The sequence below is a fragment of the Quercus lobata genome, chromosome 10, assembly GCF_001633185.2.
Source record: "Quercus lobata isolate SW786 chromosome 10, ValleyOak3.0 Primary Assembly, whole genome shotgun sequence".
Lineage (NCBI taxonomy): Eukaryota > Viridiplantae > Streptophyta > Magnoliopsida > Fagales > Fagaceae > Quercus > Quercus lobata.
Window position 1 is genome coordinate 11,676,655 of NC_044913.1, and position 19,674 is coordinate 11,696,328.

Sequence of the window (19,674 nt, forward strand, 5' to 3'; positions counted from 1 at the left end):
ATCAAAAAGCATTTAATAACGCCATGGTTATTTGAGGTTCAAGTGATAATCAAACGGTAATAATATTTTTTGTGATACTTGAAGTTTATGATTTGAACTCTATCCCTCATTTTCCCTCTATCTATCAATAAAAAAAAAATATATATATATATATATATATATATATAAAACCGTGACTATTTGAATATATCATGTTATAATATCTTTTAACCAATTATATTTCACCATGCAACAGACTAATTAACACAGTGTTGGTTGAATGGAAGCAAATGGGAATGGGAAATGAAGGAGAAGGTAACCCCGTGAATGATTAGCCAAAATAAGACAAATATACAAGAAACGATCTTCTCTCTTTCAATTTTTTTTCTTTTCCTATGTAAGTACGTATTTGGATGAGTTTTATTGTTTTGCATATTTATTGAAATTTGGTTAAAATATAGTTGTATTTAGAAAAGGTGAAATGTTAAAAAATTGTGCATAAAAAATTAAGTAAAAAAATACTATATATAAGACAAAGTGGTTGACAAACAAATACTTAATCTGCAGAAAAAATGTTTTAATAATTAATAGGAAAGATTTATTTTACCTTCTTTTCCATCAACTAACAGAAAAATCTTATCATTAATAGTCTTGTAACTTGATCACATTATTTTTAAGTTCTAACTTTTTTGTAAGTTTTCTTTTAACCAAAAAAAAAAAAAAAAAACTTTCTTGTAAATGGGATAAAATCCTTTGTTGTTGAATAAGAGATCTATATCATTTAGTGAGAAATTATTCCGTCTTAATAATTCATTTTAATTCTCAAGGAATGGAAGAGGTTGCTTAGGTGGATCCCAATCAAACTTCTACCTCTTTCCTAATGCAAGTGTGCCATGCACCAATCAAGCCACTTGCAAAATATCACCTAAAAATGAATAGCTTCCAAAATGAAAAATCTTCAAATTTGGGTGTTGGTGCATTGTTTATTCATCTTTTTGATTGGTTGATTTTGTCTGCTACAGTGGGTAAGATTCCTAAAAGAATAGCTGGCCATGTTCACAAAGAACCCCACTTTAAATGCTCTTTCATCTCAAAAAGCCTTCATTGTTTTTCTACAATTAAGTATTAGTCTCAATCATAACCATATCAAAAGGTATTTCTATCTCTCAGAAGCTATATACAATTATACAATTTAAAAAGCTAGAAAAAGATCCTAGCTAGCACTACTTTCCTCATTTTACATCAAAGGTTTTTTTTTTTTTTTTTTTTTTTTTTTTGTTTTCCCACAAAAAGTGTAAAATGTACTAGAGAGTTAGATGCTTGATGGAATGGAGTGGTAGACAATGTGATTACTTACTGAATGACTAACAATACTTTCTTCCATTGGTGGAACACACTACTACAGTGTACCGACCTCCTATTTATGTGAATGATCCAATCTAACCAAATTGGATGTCACCAAAGAGAATGAATATACAATGAAAATACACATAATGCAAAATAGAGATCTATTTTCTTTCTAATTGCACAATAAGCCTTGAAGCCCAAGTTAGTGGCCCATTTACAAACAAGGGCTCTATGTCCACTGAAAACACATTTAATCCTTTCATAAAACCATGGCCCAAGTCCATTGGTCATTCAAATTTTACAACGAGGGGAGAAGTGGTTTGGCAAATAAGAGAGTGATTTTTCTAATTGACTCACTTGTTAGTCATGCCCTTAGTCAACGTGCTAGCTTAATATACATCAACCAAGGGTTTGGCTCTATTTAGCCGTATGGATGTTTAGTCTTCGTGATGTATCACTGAATGCTTCATGGTGTCATCATCAAATAATTCAAACCATTATTTTTTGTTTGTTTTAATGTAACACTACTAAATGTCTTCCTCCACAACAAATACCTTAATCATGTCTGAATGTTTTCTACCACTACTAACGACCCACGCAATTACAAGATAAGTTTTGTATCTTATTATTTCAACTCTCTTTTACATTAGATTCTCAAAAAAAAAAAAAAAAAAATTCTCTATAACATCATTTCTTATCTCATTTCAATTTTCAACTACTCATTAATCATTATGTTCTGTCATTGCCTAGGAAAAATACAATAATAATGACCAACATGCTACCTATTGACAAAATTTCCAAACTCGGTTCCTTAATATATTTAAGTTTAATTGTCGTTGTATTGAAGTGCGACACTTGTACTCTTGTCTTAAAAAAAAACTCCAACAATATGAAATGGGCTTAAATCTCTCTCTCTCAAACGCCTAATCTTAATGTATGGCCAAAAAAAAAAAAAAGAAGAAAAATGCGTTAATTGTACTTTCCCCACCTTAATTATGGGTTACATTGGCAAATTTAAAGTTTATGGCATAGATTAAAGTGGATCCCATAGTTAGGGGGAAAGTGCAATTAACCCCTAGAAAATTATTATCCCTAGTTTACCAACACCACAGCTTGAAATTCTATTTCATGTATTATAATTCTGTTGCCCCCGCTCCCTTTTAAGGGATTTATTGCTTCTTTAAGCCAATGAAACATTGATACTCTCATATACAAATATCAATTTCCTTGACTTAAAATCTCATTCCAAGTTTGAAATTAGCATGCACAATGAATGAAAAGCCATCACATAGAAAAAAAATTATTTAATATTTCGAGAGCAATATTATTTAGGCTCACATAAATAACGGATTCTATTTTAAATTTAACTAATTTTATTCACTATTATACAAGATGAATAAACAACTTCTAGTCTACTGAATACTTATTCTACAATAAATTAATTTAATTTGTGTATACCTAGTCACATGGATTTTCAAATGTGCTAATCATCTTTTTGTCCAACTTATATACCTTCTAAGTTTTGTTTTTTGTTTTTTTTTTTTATATATATATTTATTGAGAGCAATGTCCACTTAAAAAACACATGAGCTTTTCTTCTTGAGAAAGTGAGAGGTTGGAGACAATCAGACAGCTTATACTACATACGACATCCATGTTTAGTGGGAGTGTTTGAATTTTATTGTATTTTGTCTCCCATTATAAGTCAAGCTTTTTTTTTTTTTTTAACCCCATTATAAAAGTCAAGGTGTGCATTGAATCTCTTACTGGTTTTAATTTAATAAAACAGCAGATTCTAGAAATGAACCTGCTATATCAAACAAGAAAAAGCGGCTGTGGTAAAATGCACAATAAGCCTTGAAGCCCAAGTTAGCGGCCCAACCACCATATTTAGCCATGGATGACATGGGCCAAGTCAGATGTCCATTTACAAACACATTAAATCCTTTCATAAAACCATGGCCCAAGCCCATTGGTAATTAGAATTTTGCAGCAATTGGAGAATGGTTTGGCAAATAGGAGAGTGGCTTTTCTAATGGGCTGACTTGTTAGTCATGCCCTTATGATCTATGTTAGCTTGAGATACATTAACCGAGGGTTTGGCTCTATTTAGCCAAGTGTTCATGTTTAGTCCTCATGATGCTTCACCAAATGTTTCATGGTGCAATGATTCATATTATTTTGTGCTGATTACCTCAATGTAACACTACTTAATGTTTTCCACCATGACAAAATGCCTTGTCAAGTCTGAATGCTTTCCACCACTACTGACAACACAAGCAATTACTAGATAAATTTTGTATCTTATTATTTCAACTCTCTCTTACATTAGATTCTCAAAAGAAAAATATCTTTTACATTATGAACATTAATTTTGTTACATATTTATCCCTTATCTTCATAAAGGAAAAGTACCATACCACTAAGTATCTCTTTTACACCATTTCTTATCTTGTTTCACCTACTCATTATGATATGTCATTGCCTATAGAAAATACAATAATAATGACCAATAAGCTACCTATTGACAAAAGTTTTAGACTCCAATTACTTAACATAATTAAGTTTAACTACTGTTGTATTGAAGTGTAACACTTGTTTGAAGAAAAACTCACCACTGCTCACGTTAGACGAGTTGGTACTTCCCCAAGTCTTAAAGGATTGAGGAGTTCATGAACCTAGGTTCGAGTGATCCTGGGATAGGGTTGTACTATCGATTGTCAAAAAAGAAAAGAAAAAAAAGACTCCAACAATATGAAATGGGCTTAAATCTCTCTCTCTCTCTCTCTCTCTCTCTCTCTCTCTCTCTCATGAAAACAGCGTAATCTTAATATATGGTCAAAAGAAAATGAAAAAAATAGGTTAATTGCACTTTCCCCATCTTAATTATGGGGCACATTGAGCAATTTTAAAGTTTATGGTGTAGATTAAAGTGGATCCCATAGTTAGGGGGAAAGTGCAATTAAACCCTAAAAAATTGTTGTCCTTAGTTTACCAGGGCCACAACTTTAAATTCTATTCATGTTCTATAATAAATATGAAAACTTTATTATTCTCCCCTAGAAAGCATGAGTGCATTACAACTCTTAAAACAGAAGACTCAATATTTATTCCTAGTTGAAATAGGACTTTATTTTAAACCCAAACTAAATAACTAAACTCAAATGAGACCAAAATAAGACCCAATGGACTGCACAGCCCATACCATAAATTATGAAATTACAAAATTGCCCCTACCACTTAAAAATAAATAAAACAAAATAAAATAAAACTGAGATTGACCCTATGCCTGCATCAGCATGTCTTAAATTATTCGTTCTTGTACAAATCATCAATGGCTTGTTCAATTTAGCACATTGTCAATTATTTTACCAATCCTATAAACATTAGCAAAACTGACAATGCAACACTAGTCTTCTCTTCCCCACATAAAATAGCCGATGTGAACTTCATGGACATTACAGAGATTGCTTAAACTGTCATCTTGTGTGCATAAGCGTTTTCTTTTGCTCGCTTCATCAGCTCTATGAATTCCTGAAAAGCTGTCGCAAGAATACCTTATGTCAATACTGTGGTGGAAGTTATGTCATACAACCTATATAAACATAATTCACAATATGGGCAAAGAGAATTAAAAAGGAAATCCCCAAAACCAGCTCTTCTCTCATTCTTTTAGCCTCTTCGACTTAGCCGTGACTTACTTTAATACATATCTCAAGGAATGCTCTAATACAAATGATGTGAGCACCTTCCCAATGGGTGAAAATTGATTCTATACGTTAATGAGAAATGTGTGTGCATGGGGGGGAGAGAGAGAGAGAGAGAGAGAGGGGGGGGGGGGTGTCCATTACCATTATCTGAATCATGAGGTCCTGGGGATGCTTCAAGGTTATATTGAAGAGACATGATGTTTTGTGCAGGGTATGCAAGACCAGCACAGCTTCCATCATTAAGATTGACATGAGTTACTTCCACACCCTCTAGAAGTGATGCAGGGTCAACTGCATAGTTGTGATTCTGCCAGTTTATAAATTTAAAGTGAAAAATACTCCAATAGGAAAAAAAAAATTATATAATTTACAAATGAATTACATTACTTTGACGAACTGTGAATTCTTAGTTTTAAATTACTAATATATTACTGAAAAAGAAAACATTCGTCAACGTCATATTTAGCTGTTCCTCAGAAAAAAGTTCAAATGTGATTTAGAGAGAGAAAAATTCAATAGATAGAGTTAAATAAAATTAACACACCTGAGCACTAATTTCAACATGGCCACTCCGAAGGTTACGAACTGGATGATTTCCACTATGGTGACCAAACTTCATTTTAAAGGTTGTACCTCCTAATGCCTGGCCAAGCAACTGAGGACCCATGCATATTCCAAAAACAGGAACCTTACCCAGTATTTCCTTCACTGTTTCAACTGCATAAGGAAACGCAGAAGGGTCTCCGGGGCCATTGCTGAAAAGAACCCCATCTGGCTTTATCTTAAGAGTCTCTGAAGCTGGCCATGTTGATGGGACGACTGTAATCTTACAACCATAGGATGACAAGCGTCGAATTATGTTATGTTTGATCCAAAATCATATGCAACAACCTTCAGTTCATACACAAACACGAAAAAGAGTAAGAACAAATGCCAATTTATTCAGGGATGGTACTTTCAAAAAAAATTAAATAATACTTATAGGTAAAGTGTTTCCATCTCTCCCATTGGTGTTAAAATCCCACTGTGACTTTGTGTTGTCAGTCCATTCATAAGGGGTCTTGGATGAAACACCACTTATCAAATCAACACCTGCAAATTAAAAGCATGAAAACTATGGACTTAAAATTTTGGCAAGAAAAATAGGGACCTAAAATTTTATTATTTGGCCAATGACCTTTAGGTTAACTGGCACCTCTTGGTGTTTCCAATGGAGATATCCAGGATATGAATCCTCCCTCCCCCACTTGAAATGTTTTTAAAAAAAAAAAATTTGCAAACCCCTTTAACTAACAGCATCAAATCCTTACCAACAATGTCCCATGAATGGGACAATTCCAATAGTTCCTCATCTGATTTAGATTCTTCTGTGCTCAAAACACCGATAAGACTTCTATCTTGCCTTAATCTACAGGTTGCATGTGTGTCAACATCATCTGTAGGATAATGACACAGAATCAAAAGATGAAGGGAGGTCACAAGTTTCATGGAGAGCAAAGCTCAATAATTTAAAATTACACATGTCGAAAGTATTGGTCTTTAAGATAACTCATGCTATATTAAATAACATTTACAAATCCCCATGATGTTCCTTTCTGCTAAATAATCACCAAGTGTTTCTGCACATCTCCAATTTGAAGTACTGGAAGAAATTTATAAAATTATAAATGAGCACAGCTCAACAACAAAGTTGCTAGCATGAAAGTTTCCAAAGCAGCATTAACAAACTGTACCTGATACTTAAGCTTCTAATGACTAGACCACCAAGGAAGCATTGCATTGATTCTTCATTATCTGACATTAGAGACATCAAACTTAGATTTCAAATAGTATCCAAGACATAAGAGTTTGCAATGACTTAAAGTTCAAATTTCACCCACCAAAATTTACACCAGTGTTGCCAATATGCGGGTTTGTCATCAGGACAAACTGTCCAGCATAACTAGGGTCTGTAAGAATCTCTTGATACCTGCAGAATACATGTATTACAACCATAAATCAAATCCCAAATATGAGCATCCGTGTTGCACAACTAGTTAACTCATGAACCTTAATAATAAGTTCTCTCTGCTGTTAAAAGTGCACCTAGGCATGGTTAAAGCGCAAAGTACCAAAGGAAAAGCACTTATTGATCTAAAATAGAAGCATGTTACAAGTGTTAAATGTGTAACAGTATGAACTTCTTGTGGAAGCTCCAGATGCAAAAAAGTACACCTTACATTTCCATCATAACATAGAATTCAAACAATCAAAATCAGTCAGCATCATCCAACTAAGAATAACACTTGATTAGTTTTCAGCCATCAAGTATAAATGTTACTGCACATTCAAATGGGCATATAATGTTCAATACTTCGTGTTTTGTGAATCCCAACTTTTCCATGCAACTTGCTGAACATACCCAACAATGGCTTGTTTTCTGATAGATTAACAACATTGTAAAGCTATTTTCAAATCAATCCTAGAAAAGCTAACATTCTGTTATCTTTATGAAAAAAAACAGTTCTCAAATCTCAAATCAGCACTGATATGTTGGACAGAATTTGGTCATAATTGGCAACGCAGGTATCTGTCAGCATATTGATGTGCTAGAAACAAGTAAGATATTTGATATAATGTATGACTTCATATGTTTCACATCACTTTCTTCACTAGCTGATTCTTTTTTCTTTTGATAGGTAAATTTCTTCACTGGCTGATAATATCTATGGTTATCACTTTTCACTACACCACGTCCTTGTGAACAGCGTGCAAATGTGGGAGCATCTACATCACTAACAGCTATGTTACTGTAAATTTAGTGAGAAAATGCAAGTTCCTTGACTTAGTTGTACTGCCAGAAAACATAAATTAGCTTCAAAGGTGTGCAGTTATTTGTGTAAGTTAAACCATAACCACAAGTAAAATTGACGAAACACCATCAATAACAATAGAACAGTTTCTTCTAGCTTATGGAAAAAGGCCACTCTATCTTCATATCAAAAGTCCAAGCCAACGCAAGGGTGCCCAGTGGATAGTTGAGAATACACCATGAAATGTGCTGGGACAAACAATCTCTCACAGAATAATAATAAGGGATTAACCTATGTGGCATGCTTAACAAATCTTAAGAAATGAAAATTTCAAAACAGCTTATCCGGGTATAAAGAATTCATAGACCAACTCACCCTGTCAAAGACGTATTGAATACCACTTCACCAACTTGTGTTCCTGAAGCACCAAATGACTTAGCCCTCCAGATTGAACCCTCTTCAAGCACAAGTCTAGCATCTGAAGTTTTCCAAGGCCTTTCTGCCAAACCTAAAAAAAATCGAAGTTGCACCAACACGGACATGGGTACGGATACGACACGAGTACGGATACAGGAGTACGGCAATTTTTGAAAAATAAGGGTATGACACGGCATGAGTACAGCAATTAAATAATTAATTAAATTTTATATGTAGGCATATTTTTTAATATTTTTAGACATAAAATACATTTATGTCTAGAATTTAAATTATGTAAGAACTATAAATAAGTAAACTAACACCCAAGTAGTACAATAATACACATAAAATGTTTAGAGTACAAACCAAAAGTTTAAATAGGCTACATTCAACATCAAACTAAAAACATAAAAGGAAAACAAGTTTTAAACTTTCAAGATTATCCCAGAACAACATCATCATCATCAGCATAGTCATCATTCTCAACAAGACTTATCTCCATCTCTGGCTCATCTAGTGTGAGATGAGCAATCTCAAGCAACCCAGGTCCTCCAAATGGTTCATCCCAAGTATCTCCACCAATGTCCCACTTCTTAGAGTTTCCTTTAGTGTACTCTTCCCTCCTCCTTGAAAGAAGTCGAAGATTAGAATGAACAAACACTAAATCTTCAGCACATTTAGGAGCAATTCTATTTCTCCTCATACAATGGATGAAGCCATATGTACTCCAATTCCTCTCAGCACATGATGATGAGCAAGGCTGTCCAAGAAGCTTTAGAGCTAAAGTTTGAAGTTTTGGTAACTTGGACCCATAATTTGACCACCAAACCATTGGATCGAAGGTCCACCTATCATCCATGTTATCATTATCATAAGCCATAATTCTTGAAAACAAGCCAAACTCCATAGCAACATTTCTCCTATCATCAGGATCAGGAAAGAATCTTTTGAGGCACTTGTTCCTCTCCCCAGAAATTTCAGCATCCTTATGTGGCACAACACGGCCTCTGACTTCCTCAATCCATTGATTAGTATAATACCTAGTTAAAAACAAATAAATAAGTATAACTAATAAGTTTAGTTTATTTGTTTAGAAATGCCTAAAAGAATATAAAAGAAAAGATTAAAGAGATAGAAAAATTACTTCGGATTCAAGGAGTGTGCTAGGCAATAAAGTGGTGTGCAATTTTTAGTCCACCGTTCAATGAGTATACTATGTACCACCTCATAGAATGGAGACTCCTCATAGTCTTCCTTGCCTTCATGCCGGTATATTTCTTTCTTCACATTTTCTATCATGGAATCCCACATTTCATACACCTTATGAAGAATAGGTGCATCCATGTTAGCCACTCGAAGCATCTCATAAATAGGTCCTGTGAATCTCAGAATATATGCAACCTTGTCCCACCACAAATCATTCAAAACATAATCCCTCACAGTTTGAGCTTTTCCTACATCATCTTCTCTATATGACATCCATTCCTCACCAATGACCATATTTTGAAGATGCTGTTTTACTTGAAACAATCTTTTAAGCATGATGATTATTGAAGCAAATCGTGTTTCAGCAACAGCAAGTAGCTTCAAAGGGGAATATGAATTAAAAATTGCTAATCTCATAGAATGATTTGTGATGAAAATACGAATGAAAGTTGCCTCATCTGCAACTTGTGCAATCCATTTACATTCATTATATGGAACCTCATTCTGCAAAGTGTTCTTAGGTGCACATATATTCCTCAAGGCCAAATTGAGGGTATGCACAACACAAGGTGACCAAAATATATGAGGATATTCAGTTTCAACAATAGATCCTGCAGTCTTCATAACAGATGCATTATCAGTAATAATTTGGACAACATGTTGATGCCCAACTTCACCAATGACCCTTAGAAACAAGTCAGAAATGAAGTGCTTGTCTTTGTACTCTTTGGTACCATCAATGGATTTGATAAAAAGTGACCCTTTCTCTGATGTAGCCATAAAATTAATAAGTGGCCTTTTTTGAATATCTGTCCACCCATCACTTACTATGCTTAAACCCTTTTCTTTCCAAGTTTCTTTAATTGACTTCAACAACTTCTCAATATGTGCCCTCTCTTTATGCAACAAAGTTGTTCTTAATTTATTATAACCCGGAGGAACATAGCCCACTAAATTATTATTAGCTGCAAATTTGATCATTTCAATCCAATACGGGTTCTTAGCAAAGTGAAAGGGTAAACCAGCAGAATAAAATGTCCTAGCAATAAGAGAATCTAATTGCTCTCGACATTGATTGTTAAAAGCCTTCTCCAAAGGAGAATTCCCAACCCCTTTTTTTTTCTGAAAAAATGGATGACTTGTAGCTGTACCACTCTCACTAGGACCCAAATTAGGACTACTAGCAAAATCAGTTGGTAAAGACACTAGCTTAGGCTTCTTCGGTCTACACAAAGATTCCTCATACGCATCTTCTAATTTCTGCATTTCATTCTGATACTCATCTCCAACCTTAACACAAGCTTGTATTCCAAAATTAGGCAGTTTAGTAACAAATTTCCATAGAGGAGCAGCTGACTCATTTGATTCTTCAGTACTCATTTTAGTAAAATCACCTACAATATTTAACTTTAATAGATAAATAAAACTATAGCAGGACACACAAAAACAAAAATCACTAAATTCATAATAAACATTATAATTTATAAGGCAAAAGGCTGAGTAAAGAGACAAAAAAAATTTAATATATATATACACAGTATAACACAGTGAGAGTGGGATTAAAAAAAAAACGTGTGAAAAAGAAAGATTATAAGTAACACAGTAACAGTACACCCAAAGCAGATAAAAGAAAAAAAAAAAATCACAAAACACAGAGAGAGAGAGAGAGAGAGAGAAGAGAAGGTTGGAGGGGTCAGACTTGTCCATGCCAAGAGAGAGAGAGAGATCGGAAGGGACAGAGGGCATAGCAACTGTCTATGGAGCTCACCGACTCACCAATTAGCCCGATCTAGCCCCGACGAGGGACAGAGGGCAACGGGTGGAGGGAGGGTTGGGCTGTGGGTTTCACGGTAATGATTTCTCACTTCTAACTTCTCAAACTCAAGCTTTTTTTGTTTTAGGGTATATCACAAAATCAACAGTAATGATTTGTCCATTTGTCAAAATTTGTGATTTTTTTTTTTTTTTTTCACTGCTGGTGTGTCCACTGTGTTGGTGCCGCGTCAGCGCCATGTCGAAGAAGCGAGAAAAAAAAAGAAAAAAAAAAAGACACTGCTCGGACACCAAAGTCTGGCGAGTCTTACCAGTATCGATGTCCAACATGTGTTGGACACCAGTACTTTGCCAAAATTGACGTGTCGGTGCAACCTAGAAAAAAATATAAGATTGCATTGACTTTTAAGTACCATAAGTACATAGACAACAACATGAGTAATGATGGATACAGTGATATGAGCATTCACATCAGTTCGACTAAAATAGCATAAGCCCTAAATTTGGCCAATGAACCCAAAAATAAAAACACCCCATCAGCTCATATATCCATTATACAAATAAGATTTTGCTATAGTGCTTGTTCAAATTTAGGAGGCACTGTAGCTTATGCAAAACAATTTTTTATTACTTTTCTTTTGCTTTACCAGAGGGTGAATGAAGAGAGTGAATGTTGGTTATTCTGTGTGAAGAAAATTTGATATTTTAATAAAATAAGAATATAGAATAGATAATCAGTGTGGGTGTTTTGAAAAGCAGTTTAGCTAAAATAGAAAAAAGCAGGTTCTTATTCTAAAATAAACACAGTAATTTTTACATAAGCTTTCTGTCTAAACTACCATTTTGGGTCTCTCAATTATGTTTTAGTGTTCAATTTAGTCTTAAAAAATGGGTTCAATTTTACACCTTGCCTTCACTTGCCACCAAAATTAAAATAGAAAAAGCAGGTTCTTATTCTAAAATTGATTTTTACATAAACTTTCTGTCTAAACTACCATTTTGGGCCTATCAATTATGTGTTAGTGTTCAATTTAGTCTTATAAAAAGGGGTTCGATTTTACACCTTGCCTTCACTTGCCACCAAAAATTTAACTGCCAAAATCAAACAAATCATGCTTTCCTTTGAACCCTTTGGTCTTTTTATCAATAACAGTCGAATTTGAATCACTCAATCAGTCAATTTGTAAATCAAATTTCACCATAGACAGAATTGACACAATCAATAGTTGAGAAACAACATCAAATATATGATACATATATGCAAAAGTAGTAAACTTTATTAGAACACAGGAATGACAGAGCTTAAGGAATCACCACAGTATGATACATATATGCAAAAGTAGTGAACTTTACTAGAACACAGGAATGACAGAGCTTAAGGAATCACCACAGTATGATACATATATGAAAAAGTAGTGAACTTTACTAGAACACAGGAATGACAGAGCTTAAGGAATCACCACAATATGATACATATATGCAAAAGTAGTGAACTTTATTAGAACACAGGAATGACAGAGCTTAAGGAATCGCCACAATATGATACACACAAAAAAATCTAAGTATTTACAGTCTTTTTTTTTTTGGGGGGGGTTTTAAATGTTGAAAATAAAGAAATGTAGAGAGGGTTACCTAAGGAGGCACGGTGGTGGTTGGAGGAGGAGAAAGAGACAGAGCATCTGACAGTGAAAGGCGGAGACTTGATCAAGCAAAGCAGCTGAGTGGGTTTGTCACTGTCACACCCAATTCCATTGCTTTGCTTCCCATTCTCCAAGTCTCACACAGAACGAAGCGGCACTTTTGAGTTATAGAAAAAAATATCTTTTTTCATGTGCTTATTTATAATAGTATTGCAAAAAAAAAAAAAAACGTATATTTGCTTATTTATAATTGTACCTTAAAATATAGGAGTAATACATTAGATTTATTTTTCTTATTTTATTGTACAAAATTATAGGATTTGTTTAGTTAGGTGTTTTGGAAACTCAAAACTCCGTTCATAACAGCAACTTCCTATATCTTTTTCACAAATGCTCATTTTAAAGCCAAAACATCGATTTGTATCAACTTATCTAAATGCATCCCTAGTAAACAATTGGTTTACTTTGGTCCAATTGGTCAACTTTGGTCAATTTGGTCCAATCGGTATACTTCGATCCACTTCCATTCAGTTTGGTTCATTTGGTTCATTTCAATTTAATTTGTCCAGTTCAATCTACTTTGGTCTAATTGGTCTACTTTGGTTCATTTAGATCTATTTAGGTTTAATTAGTCTACTTCGGTCCATTCAATCCAATTCAATTTACTTTAGTCCATTTTGATCCACTTCAATCTATTTTGATCAATTTCCGTCCAATTGGTCCACTTCTGTCCAGCTTCAATCTTTATATGAAAATTGATTTAGTTCTCACAGGTGTCAAGACTTCGATTTTTTTTTTTTCTCTTAAAGTGAAAAAAAATAAATAAATAAAAATCAGCTTTAGAATCTATATTTTTTCATTCTTTAGCAAAATGTCAGGTCATATTATGTTCAAAAAGTTACATGAGTACACATTTGAAATGGAAATTACCAGCATTCATATCAGGCTCAATACACTTTCAATCAAATTTAGTATAAAAAACCTCACTTTTGTTATTTTAATTAATCTATTATTCATAGACAACTACATCAATCTCAATATTCTACCATTATTTTATTTAAAATAGTATGATAAAGAGAGACGTGAGAATACGAATAAAAAAAACCTTTTCTTTTTTTTTTTGGTATCGAGTGTATAGCGCTCTATTAAGCCAATGTTCACTTTTACTTTATTTTTTAAACAATTTATTGAACATGATGCATGAGTCTTTTGGCTGAGTGTAGTTAAATTTTTGGGGAACGGCTCACCTCCAGTTTTTATTTCCCCTGTTTCCTCCCGTTTTTAGATAGATGAATGACACCTGGAAGCAAGTTGATCCAACGATTAAAAAAAAGAAGCCAACTTGGAAAATTACAACAGTGACTTACCTGCCTCTTCCTTTTCTCTCTAGCTCTCCTCTCACTATGCAATTGTGCAGCATCACCACACCACTCTGCAACTATGCAGCATCACAACGCCAAACTGAAAATGTAGAGCATAAATGGAAAGCCCAAATCCGACCATATTATTCAAACTAAAGTCCCAAACCATCTGTGAAGAGTTAAATCTCACCATTGATGACCCTATCGTGTGCTTGCAAGAAAATCAATTGTTTTCCATTTTCGATTTTCAAATCAAGTTCGAAATCGGTGAGCTTTTACGTCATTGAGGTTTCAAATCTCAGATGCTTTTCATTAAAAGCTTACCCACAAAATTTTTCAGATTTCGTATTCCCCTCTCTGTCGGTATCTATCATCGTTGAAAATTTTCAGATGTGCATGTGTTTTTTCTTTTCTTTTTTTGCTTTTCAGATGGTGAAAATCGAATGATTTTCACTCTTCTTGTTGTGTTTATTTTTCTAGTTTTAAAATGATGTTCAACTTGAGGAATTGAGAGATTTGTGAATTTTGAAAACCCCTTCAATCTTTAAATCTTCAACGGAGCATAAATAAAAAATCTGAACAAAGATTTTTGAGAGAGAGAGCGAAACAAGAGAAAGAGAAAGGGAAAATGAGAGAAGGAAGATTGAGGTGTGTGATAGCCCAGAAGGCTCCATTAGAAGGATGGGTAGCTGTAGAAAGAGATAGAAAACGAAAAGGGAAAGCAACGCACAAATTGAGAGAGACGTGGGCATTTTTTTACCTTTGGATGGTTGGTATGCCAGATGTCATTCATCTGTTTAAAAACGGGAGGAAACAGGAGAAATAAAAACCGGAGGTGAGCCGCTCCCAAATTTTTGGCTAAATGTGGTTTTGAAGTGTCTGATACTAATGCTGACGGCCTAGGACTAACCATTTTGGCCCAGATTGTCCACAGCAGTTAAAGCTACAACCTAGTCCACAAAATGTAGCCACATAGACAATCAACATGTCCAAGCTTAATAAAAGCTTGCTATAGGATGTAATCTTCACCTCTGGCTGGTTTCTTGCAGAAATTTCCACAACATGAAACATCCTGACTCTAGTTTGATTTTGTGAACTTTGCTAGTGTAATATAGCTGGTTTTGACTCTGGCACTGGTGGTTCTTATCCTAGTAGGTGCATCAACCGGTTTTCTCTTTTGCCTCCAAGTAGCTAGCTCTTCTCTTATTGCAATGACAAGGGAAAGAAAAATCAAAATGCAAACAGCAACAAGAGCTAATATTTCATAGGCAGCGTAAGAGCTGCTTCATAATCACTATTGTGGAAGTATAATCAACAACTGCATACATTTAGAGTTGTAAACACAGAATTGCCCAAGTCTTATTTTAGGGATAAAATGGGAGAATACAACAGTAATGAGGATTAATACAAAACCTATTCTACATCACAGGATACAGATGCCTCTCATAAAGGAAATACAAGGAGACAAAACATGATGATAATTGGAGGCTTCAATTGCCACAAAATCAAACAGATCTATTCAGTTCCAGCAATCTTCTTCTTCAATGATTCAATATCTGTAGCTAGTTCCTTTCTGCTTGACTGAAGTAAAAGAATAACATCATTTGTTAGAATAAGTGATCTATATGCTAATGAAAAATACATGAGGTCTATCAGTATCATGATAATAACTAGCTTATCTTGGATACAGTAGATATTCTGAGATTAAGGTCCAACCACATCGAACCCTCTCTCAGGTTTGGCTCCTTTTTTTTCTTTTCTTTTTTTTTTTTTTTTGATAATCAAGATACCTTTATTGAAGCAAGCTGGGATGGCAGAAACTACAACAAAACACACGGCCAAGCCAATAGGCCAGACCCAAAACAGCAAGAGCCCACGAATAGGATAAAAGCAACACCTCCTAGGCCTAAAAACCAGAATTACACCCCAACTAAATAAACAGGAACAAGAGCAGGGACACCAGCCACAACATTCTGACAAAACAACTAACACCACCCCCATAAAAGCAACAAACCACTCTAGATCACTACGGCAGCCTTCAACTGGACCATAGATCACTTAGAACTAAGCAAGGCCTTCCCATCTTTAGAACAGAATCTGCAAAAACCCATCTGTAACAGAAGTCTTGATTAATTATGGAGCAAGCATAGGGCATGCCACCCTCAATTTGAGATTTGACTTGCTTCCTAATGAGTTCCCCAATCTGGTCCTCCGTTTTGACCAAGCCTAGGAAAATGATAGCATTCCTCTTAGCCCATATTTGATAAACAGCAGCACTGAATGCTAGCCTACTACAGACAGCCTTCAAAGAATTCCCTATTCAATTCTTCTCAGTCCAATCAATTAACTTATCCCATTCATCCCCAGTGAAGAAAAGACGCTCTCTATTTTCCACAGCAGATATGGTTTGGTTTGGCATTCTCTGGATTCTTTTTTTGGTTACAGTAAGTTGAGGGGACCTTGCCCCAGGGGACGAACCTAAGTCCTCCGCCTAGTGCTGCTAAGCCAAGAGGCTCTTGGCCCTTTTTGACTAGTTAAAAGCTAAGGCTTAATAATGTGATTTTATTCACGCTGATTTGGGGTCAAGGGGTGAAATTTCTACTTTCTAATGTGATTTTATTCACATCGATTTGGGACTGCAGGATGAAAATTCAAAGCTTTCCAAATTGAAAATGAAACAATTCAAGCTCTAGTGATTCAAAGGAACAATAAATCATGAGCTACAGAAAATGGGAAACCGAATCAATTGGAGTATTGCATGTGGAATGAAAACATAAATGCAACAAAACCAATCTAATTGCCCCTAAAACCACAAATTCTATAAATAAAGTACTTATGATTTTAAAGCAAAAAAAAAAAAAAAAAAATTGTAGTCTCTTGGATTTACCTTGAAGAGAAGGTAACGGTATACAAACCATCCAGTATATCCTAGCCCTACCAACTCCATAATCTTTGGAAGCTGGCAAAAGAAGACAACCATGTCAGAGTGCTTGAATAATCCGCTCTTATGAGAGAGAGAGAGAGAGAGAGAGAGAGAGCAATTTTTATTTGCTGAAAATTTATCAGCCTACTAAGGACTTAAACAACATAAATTTCTTTGATATAATCCAGTTTAAGAAAATAGAAGCATGTGCTATTTAAAGAAATCACCTACCAATGGGACTGAGTTGATGGCACTAACAAGAATCGAAGAAAGCCAAACAGCAACTACTGCCCCACCCCCATAGAGAATTACTGTGGACTTGTTCTCAAGTGCATCCCACTAATTATTACAAAAGAAGGAAATGACTTAAAACCCATAGAATTTTTCCTCAAAACAAAATAAGTACTATTAGTAAACTGAAAAGAGTCAGAAAACAAAATCAGTTAATTCAAAAGACACAATGCACGAGAAAATTGCTAAAATTTCTTCAGTAGTACTATGCCAGCTTTCCTTCTTACCTTCTCCTTCAAGTCTGTAAAAAGTTCACTAGCATCAAGGGAAGTGGATGTGTCTTCTGAGGAAGAGGCTCTGATCTGAGACAGAGAGGACCTACGGCACTCTGTTCAAAAGAGAAACAAGAATCTTAGTTATACAATTTAAACAGTTTCAATAAACAGTTTTACTTCTTCTCTTCAAAAAAAAAAAAAAAAATTATTTCTTCCTTTTTATGATAAGGCAACGTTCAAGCAACTTTAACAAATAGAAACAAATTAAAAATGGAAAACTCAGCTCAATCACAAACCAATAAATAGTTAGAGCCAATGATATTGAAAAAAAAAATACTCAATACATAATACACAGACTCATGCATTCTCCAAAAAGCCCATCAACATTGTCTTCCCCTGCATGTCTTGCACATAATTTTTTAAGCACCCTCCAAAGGTGTAGTAAGTCTTAGAATACTTATATTAAGCATTTAGATGCTCTCAGTCAATTCCCACATTTAATTACAATTCACAATATGGGAACTTAAGTTCCACTTGGTCGCTCATCACCTACTATCAATCATACAAGAAATTGAGTAGGCCGGCCTCAATCCAACAACAAAGTTTGTACATTAGGTTCAGTTATCCTCTGCCTCAATTTGAAGTATGTTAAAATTGGATTACTGTTTTATATCTATTTTCATATTTTAACTACCTGATGCCTATTCCATCAATTAAATGATCGCAAGTCAGCAAATCCCAACCACATTCCTTCAAATCACCATTTTCAACAAGCATTTAGGCTATGACTCACTCAACTGAAAACACACATTCGTGTACATGATCTCAACCACCTTACGTAGCAAATAATGAAGTTAAAAAATTTGTGGGGCTTTATGAACCAATATGTAATGTAATTTCCAGAAATTTTACTATATTATTTGGTTTCCAAAAGTTAAGAAGAACCCAGTTGAGTGACACACAAATGAAACCCACATATTACTAAAAAATCCTCATTCCCAATCTACCATAAGTCCATAAGCTGGGACCACATGCTCCATAGCAACTCAAACTCAAAAAATAAAATAAAATGATGACCCATTTAAATACATTTTTAAAAGATTACTTTAGTTTAGTCATTAAGCTCTAAATTTTTTCATATATTATTTGGTTTCCAAAAGCTAAGAAGAACCCAGTTGAGTAATACACAAATGAAACTCATATCACTAAAGGAAAAATAAATAAATAAATAAAAAATCCTCATTACCAATTTACCATAAGCTGGACCAAAATATACACATAGCAAGTCAAACTCAAAACTCAAACAGGAAAACAAAACAAACAAGAAAAAATGACCCATTTAAATACATTATAATAAGATTAGTTTAGTTTAGTCATTAAGCTCTAACTAAGTGCTTCACCAAATGCCACAAAGAAAAAAAAGACAAATATACCTGCAAAGTGCTTAGTAGAAGCTGGGAAAGAAGCAGAGGACAGGCGAGGAGGTGGGAGGTAAGGCAAGGCAGAGCAGCGAGCGGTGGTGGTGGAGAGTCTAGGGACTAAGACGGCGGTGTTAGTGTAGGCCGTCGCATACGGCGTCGCTGCTGCCATGGACATTGATGATAGATAGATTGAAATGTGGACAACCAAACAATGTGTTGCTCTCTTTCTCTCTCTCTCTCTCTGTTTTTTTTTTGGTCACTTCGAGTTTGTGTTCTGAGTTCTGACTTTGATAATGTTTTTTTTTTTTTTTAATGTTTTTTATTATCCTTTCCTCGATGGTTGATAAATTCGGTCACACGTTTCAGAGTGTGACACGTGGAAACTCTAACGTTTTGGATTGGCTACTTCCCTATCCGATATCCACGTTTGTGGTTCCATACACTCTCTCTTCTCTTGGTCTTCAGCTTCTCTTTTGTACGTCTAGATGCACACCAATATTTCACTAAGAAAAACGATAAATAAATAAATCCATAAATTAATTAATTAAAATTACGAAACGATGTCATGAGAATGTAATTGTTTCTGTGACTTAAATAAT

At 34.6% G+C, this 19,674-nt stretch overlaps 2 protein-coding genes across 2 annotated transcripts; both read right to left on the minus strand.

Annotated features, from left to right (window-relative positions):
* Nucleotides 1–8,622: 8,622 nt before the first annotated feature.
* LOC115963862 lies at nt 8,623–12,951 on the minus strand. Its single transcript, XM_031083077.1, has 3 exons — nt 12,857–12,951; nt 9,390–10,845; nt 8,623–9,285 (listed from the first exon to the last, which is right to left on the minus strand). The coding sequence occupies exons 2-3, from the start codon at nt 10,829–10,831 to the stop codon at nt 8,685–8,687; spliced, it is 2,043 nt and encodes a 680-aa protein (XP_030938937.1). The 5' UTR covers nt 10,832–10,845; nt 12,857–12,951; the 3' UTR covers nt 8,623–8,684.
* A 2,524-nt stretch (nt 12,952–15,475) lies between these two features.
* On the minus strand, nt 15,476–19,359 carry LOC115963986 (protein CURVATURE THYLAKOID 1A, chloroplastic). Its single transcript, XM_031083264.1, has 5 exons — nt 19,088–19,359; nt 17,667–17,767; nt 17,380–17,487; nt 17,113–17,184; nt 15,476–15,806 (listed from the first exon to the last, which is right to left on the minus strand). Exons 1-5 carry the CDS (start codon nt 19,248–19,250, stop codon nt 15,741–15,743), a joined length of 510 nt encoding a protein of 169 aa, XP_030939124.1. The 5' UTR covers nt 19,251–19,359; the 3' UTR covers nt 15,476–15,740.
* Nucleotides 19,360–19,674: the final 315 nt, after the last annotated feature.

Bases quoted from the DNA above. Each gene is read 5' to 3' on its own strand.
- LOC115963862 (XM_031083077.1), bottom strand. From the start codon at position 10,831: ATGAGTACTGAAGAATCAAATGAGTCAGCTGCTCCTCTATGGAAATTT. The intron at 9,286-9,389 runs GTAATTTTTCTA...GTTTTTAACTAG, and splicing joins GCACACTCCTTGAATCCGAA to GTATTATACTAATCAATGGA.
- LOC115963986 (XM_031083264.1), bottom strand. From the start codon at position 19,250: ATGTCCATGGCAGCAGCGACGCCGTATGCGACGGCCTACACTAACACC. The intron at 17,768-19,087 runs GTATATTTGTCT...TCTTTTGAACAG, and splicing joins TTCTACTAAGCACTTTGCAG to AGTGCCGTAGGTCCTCTCTG. The intron at 15,807-17,112 runs GTAAATCCAAGA...CTTTTACTTCAG, and splicing joins ACCGTTACCTTCTCTTCAAG to TCAAGCAGAAAGGAACTAGC.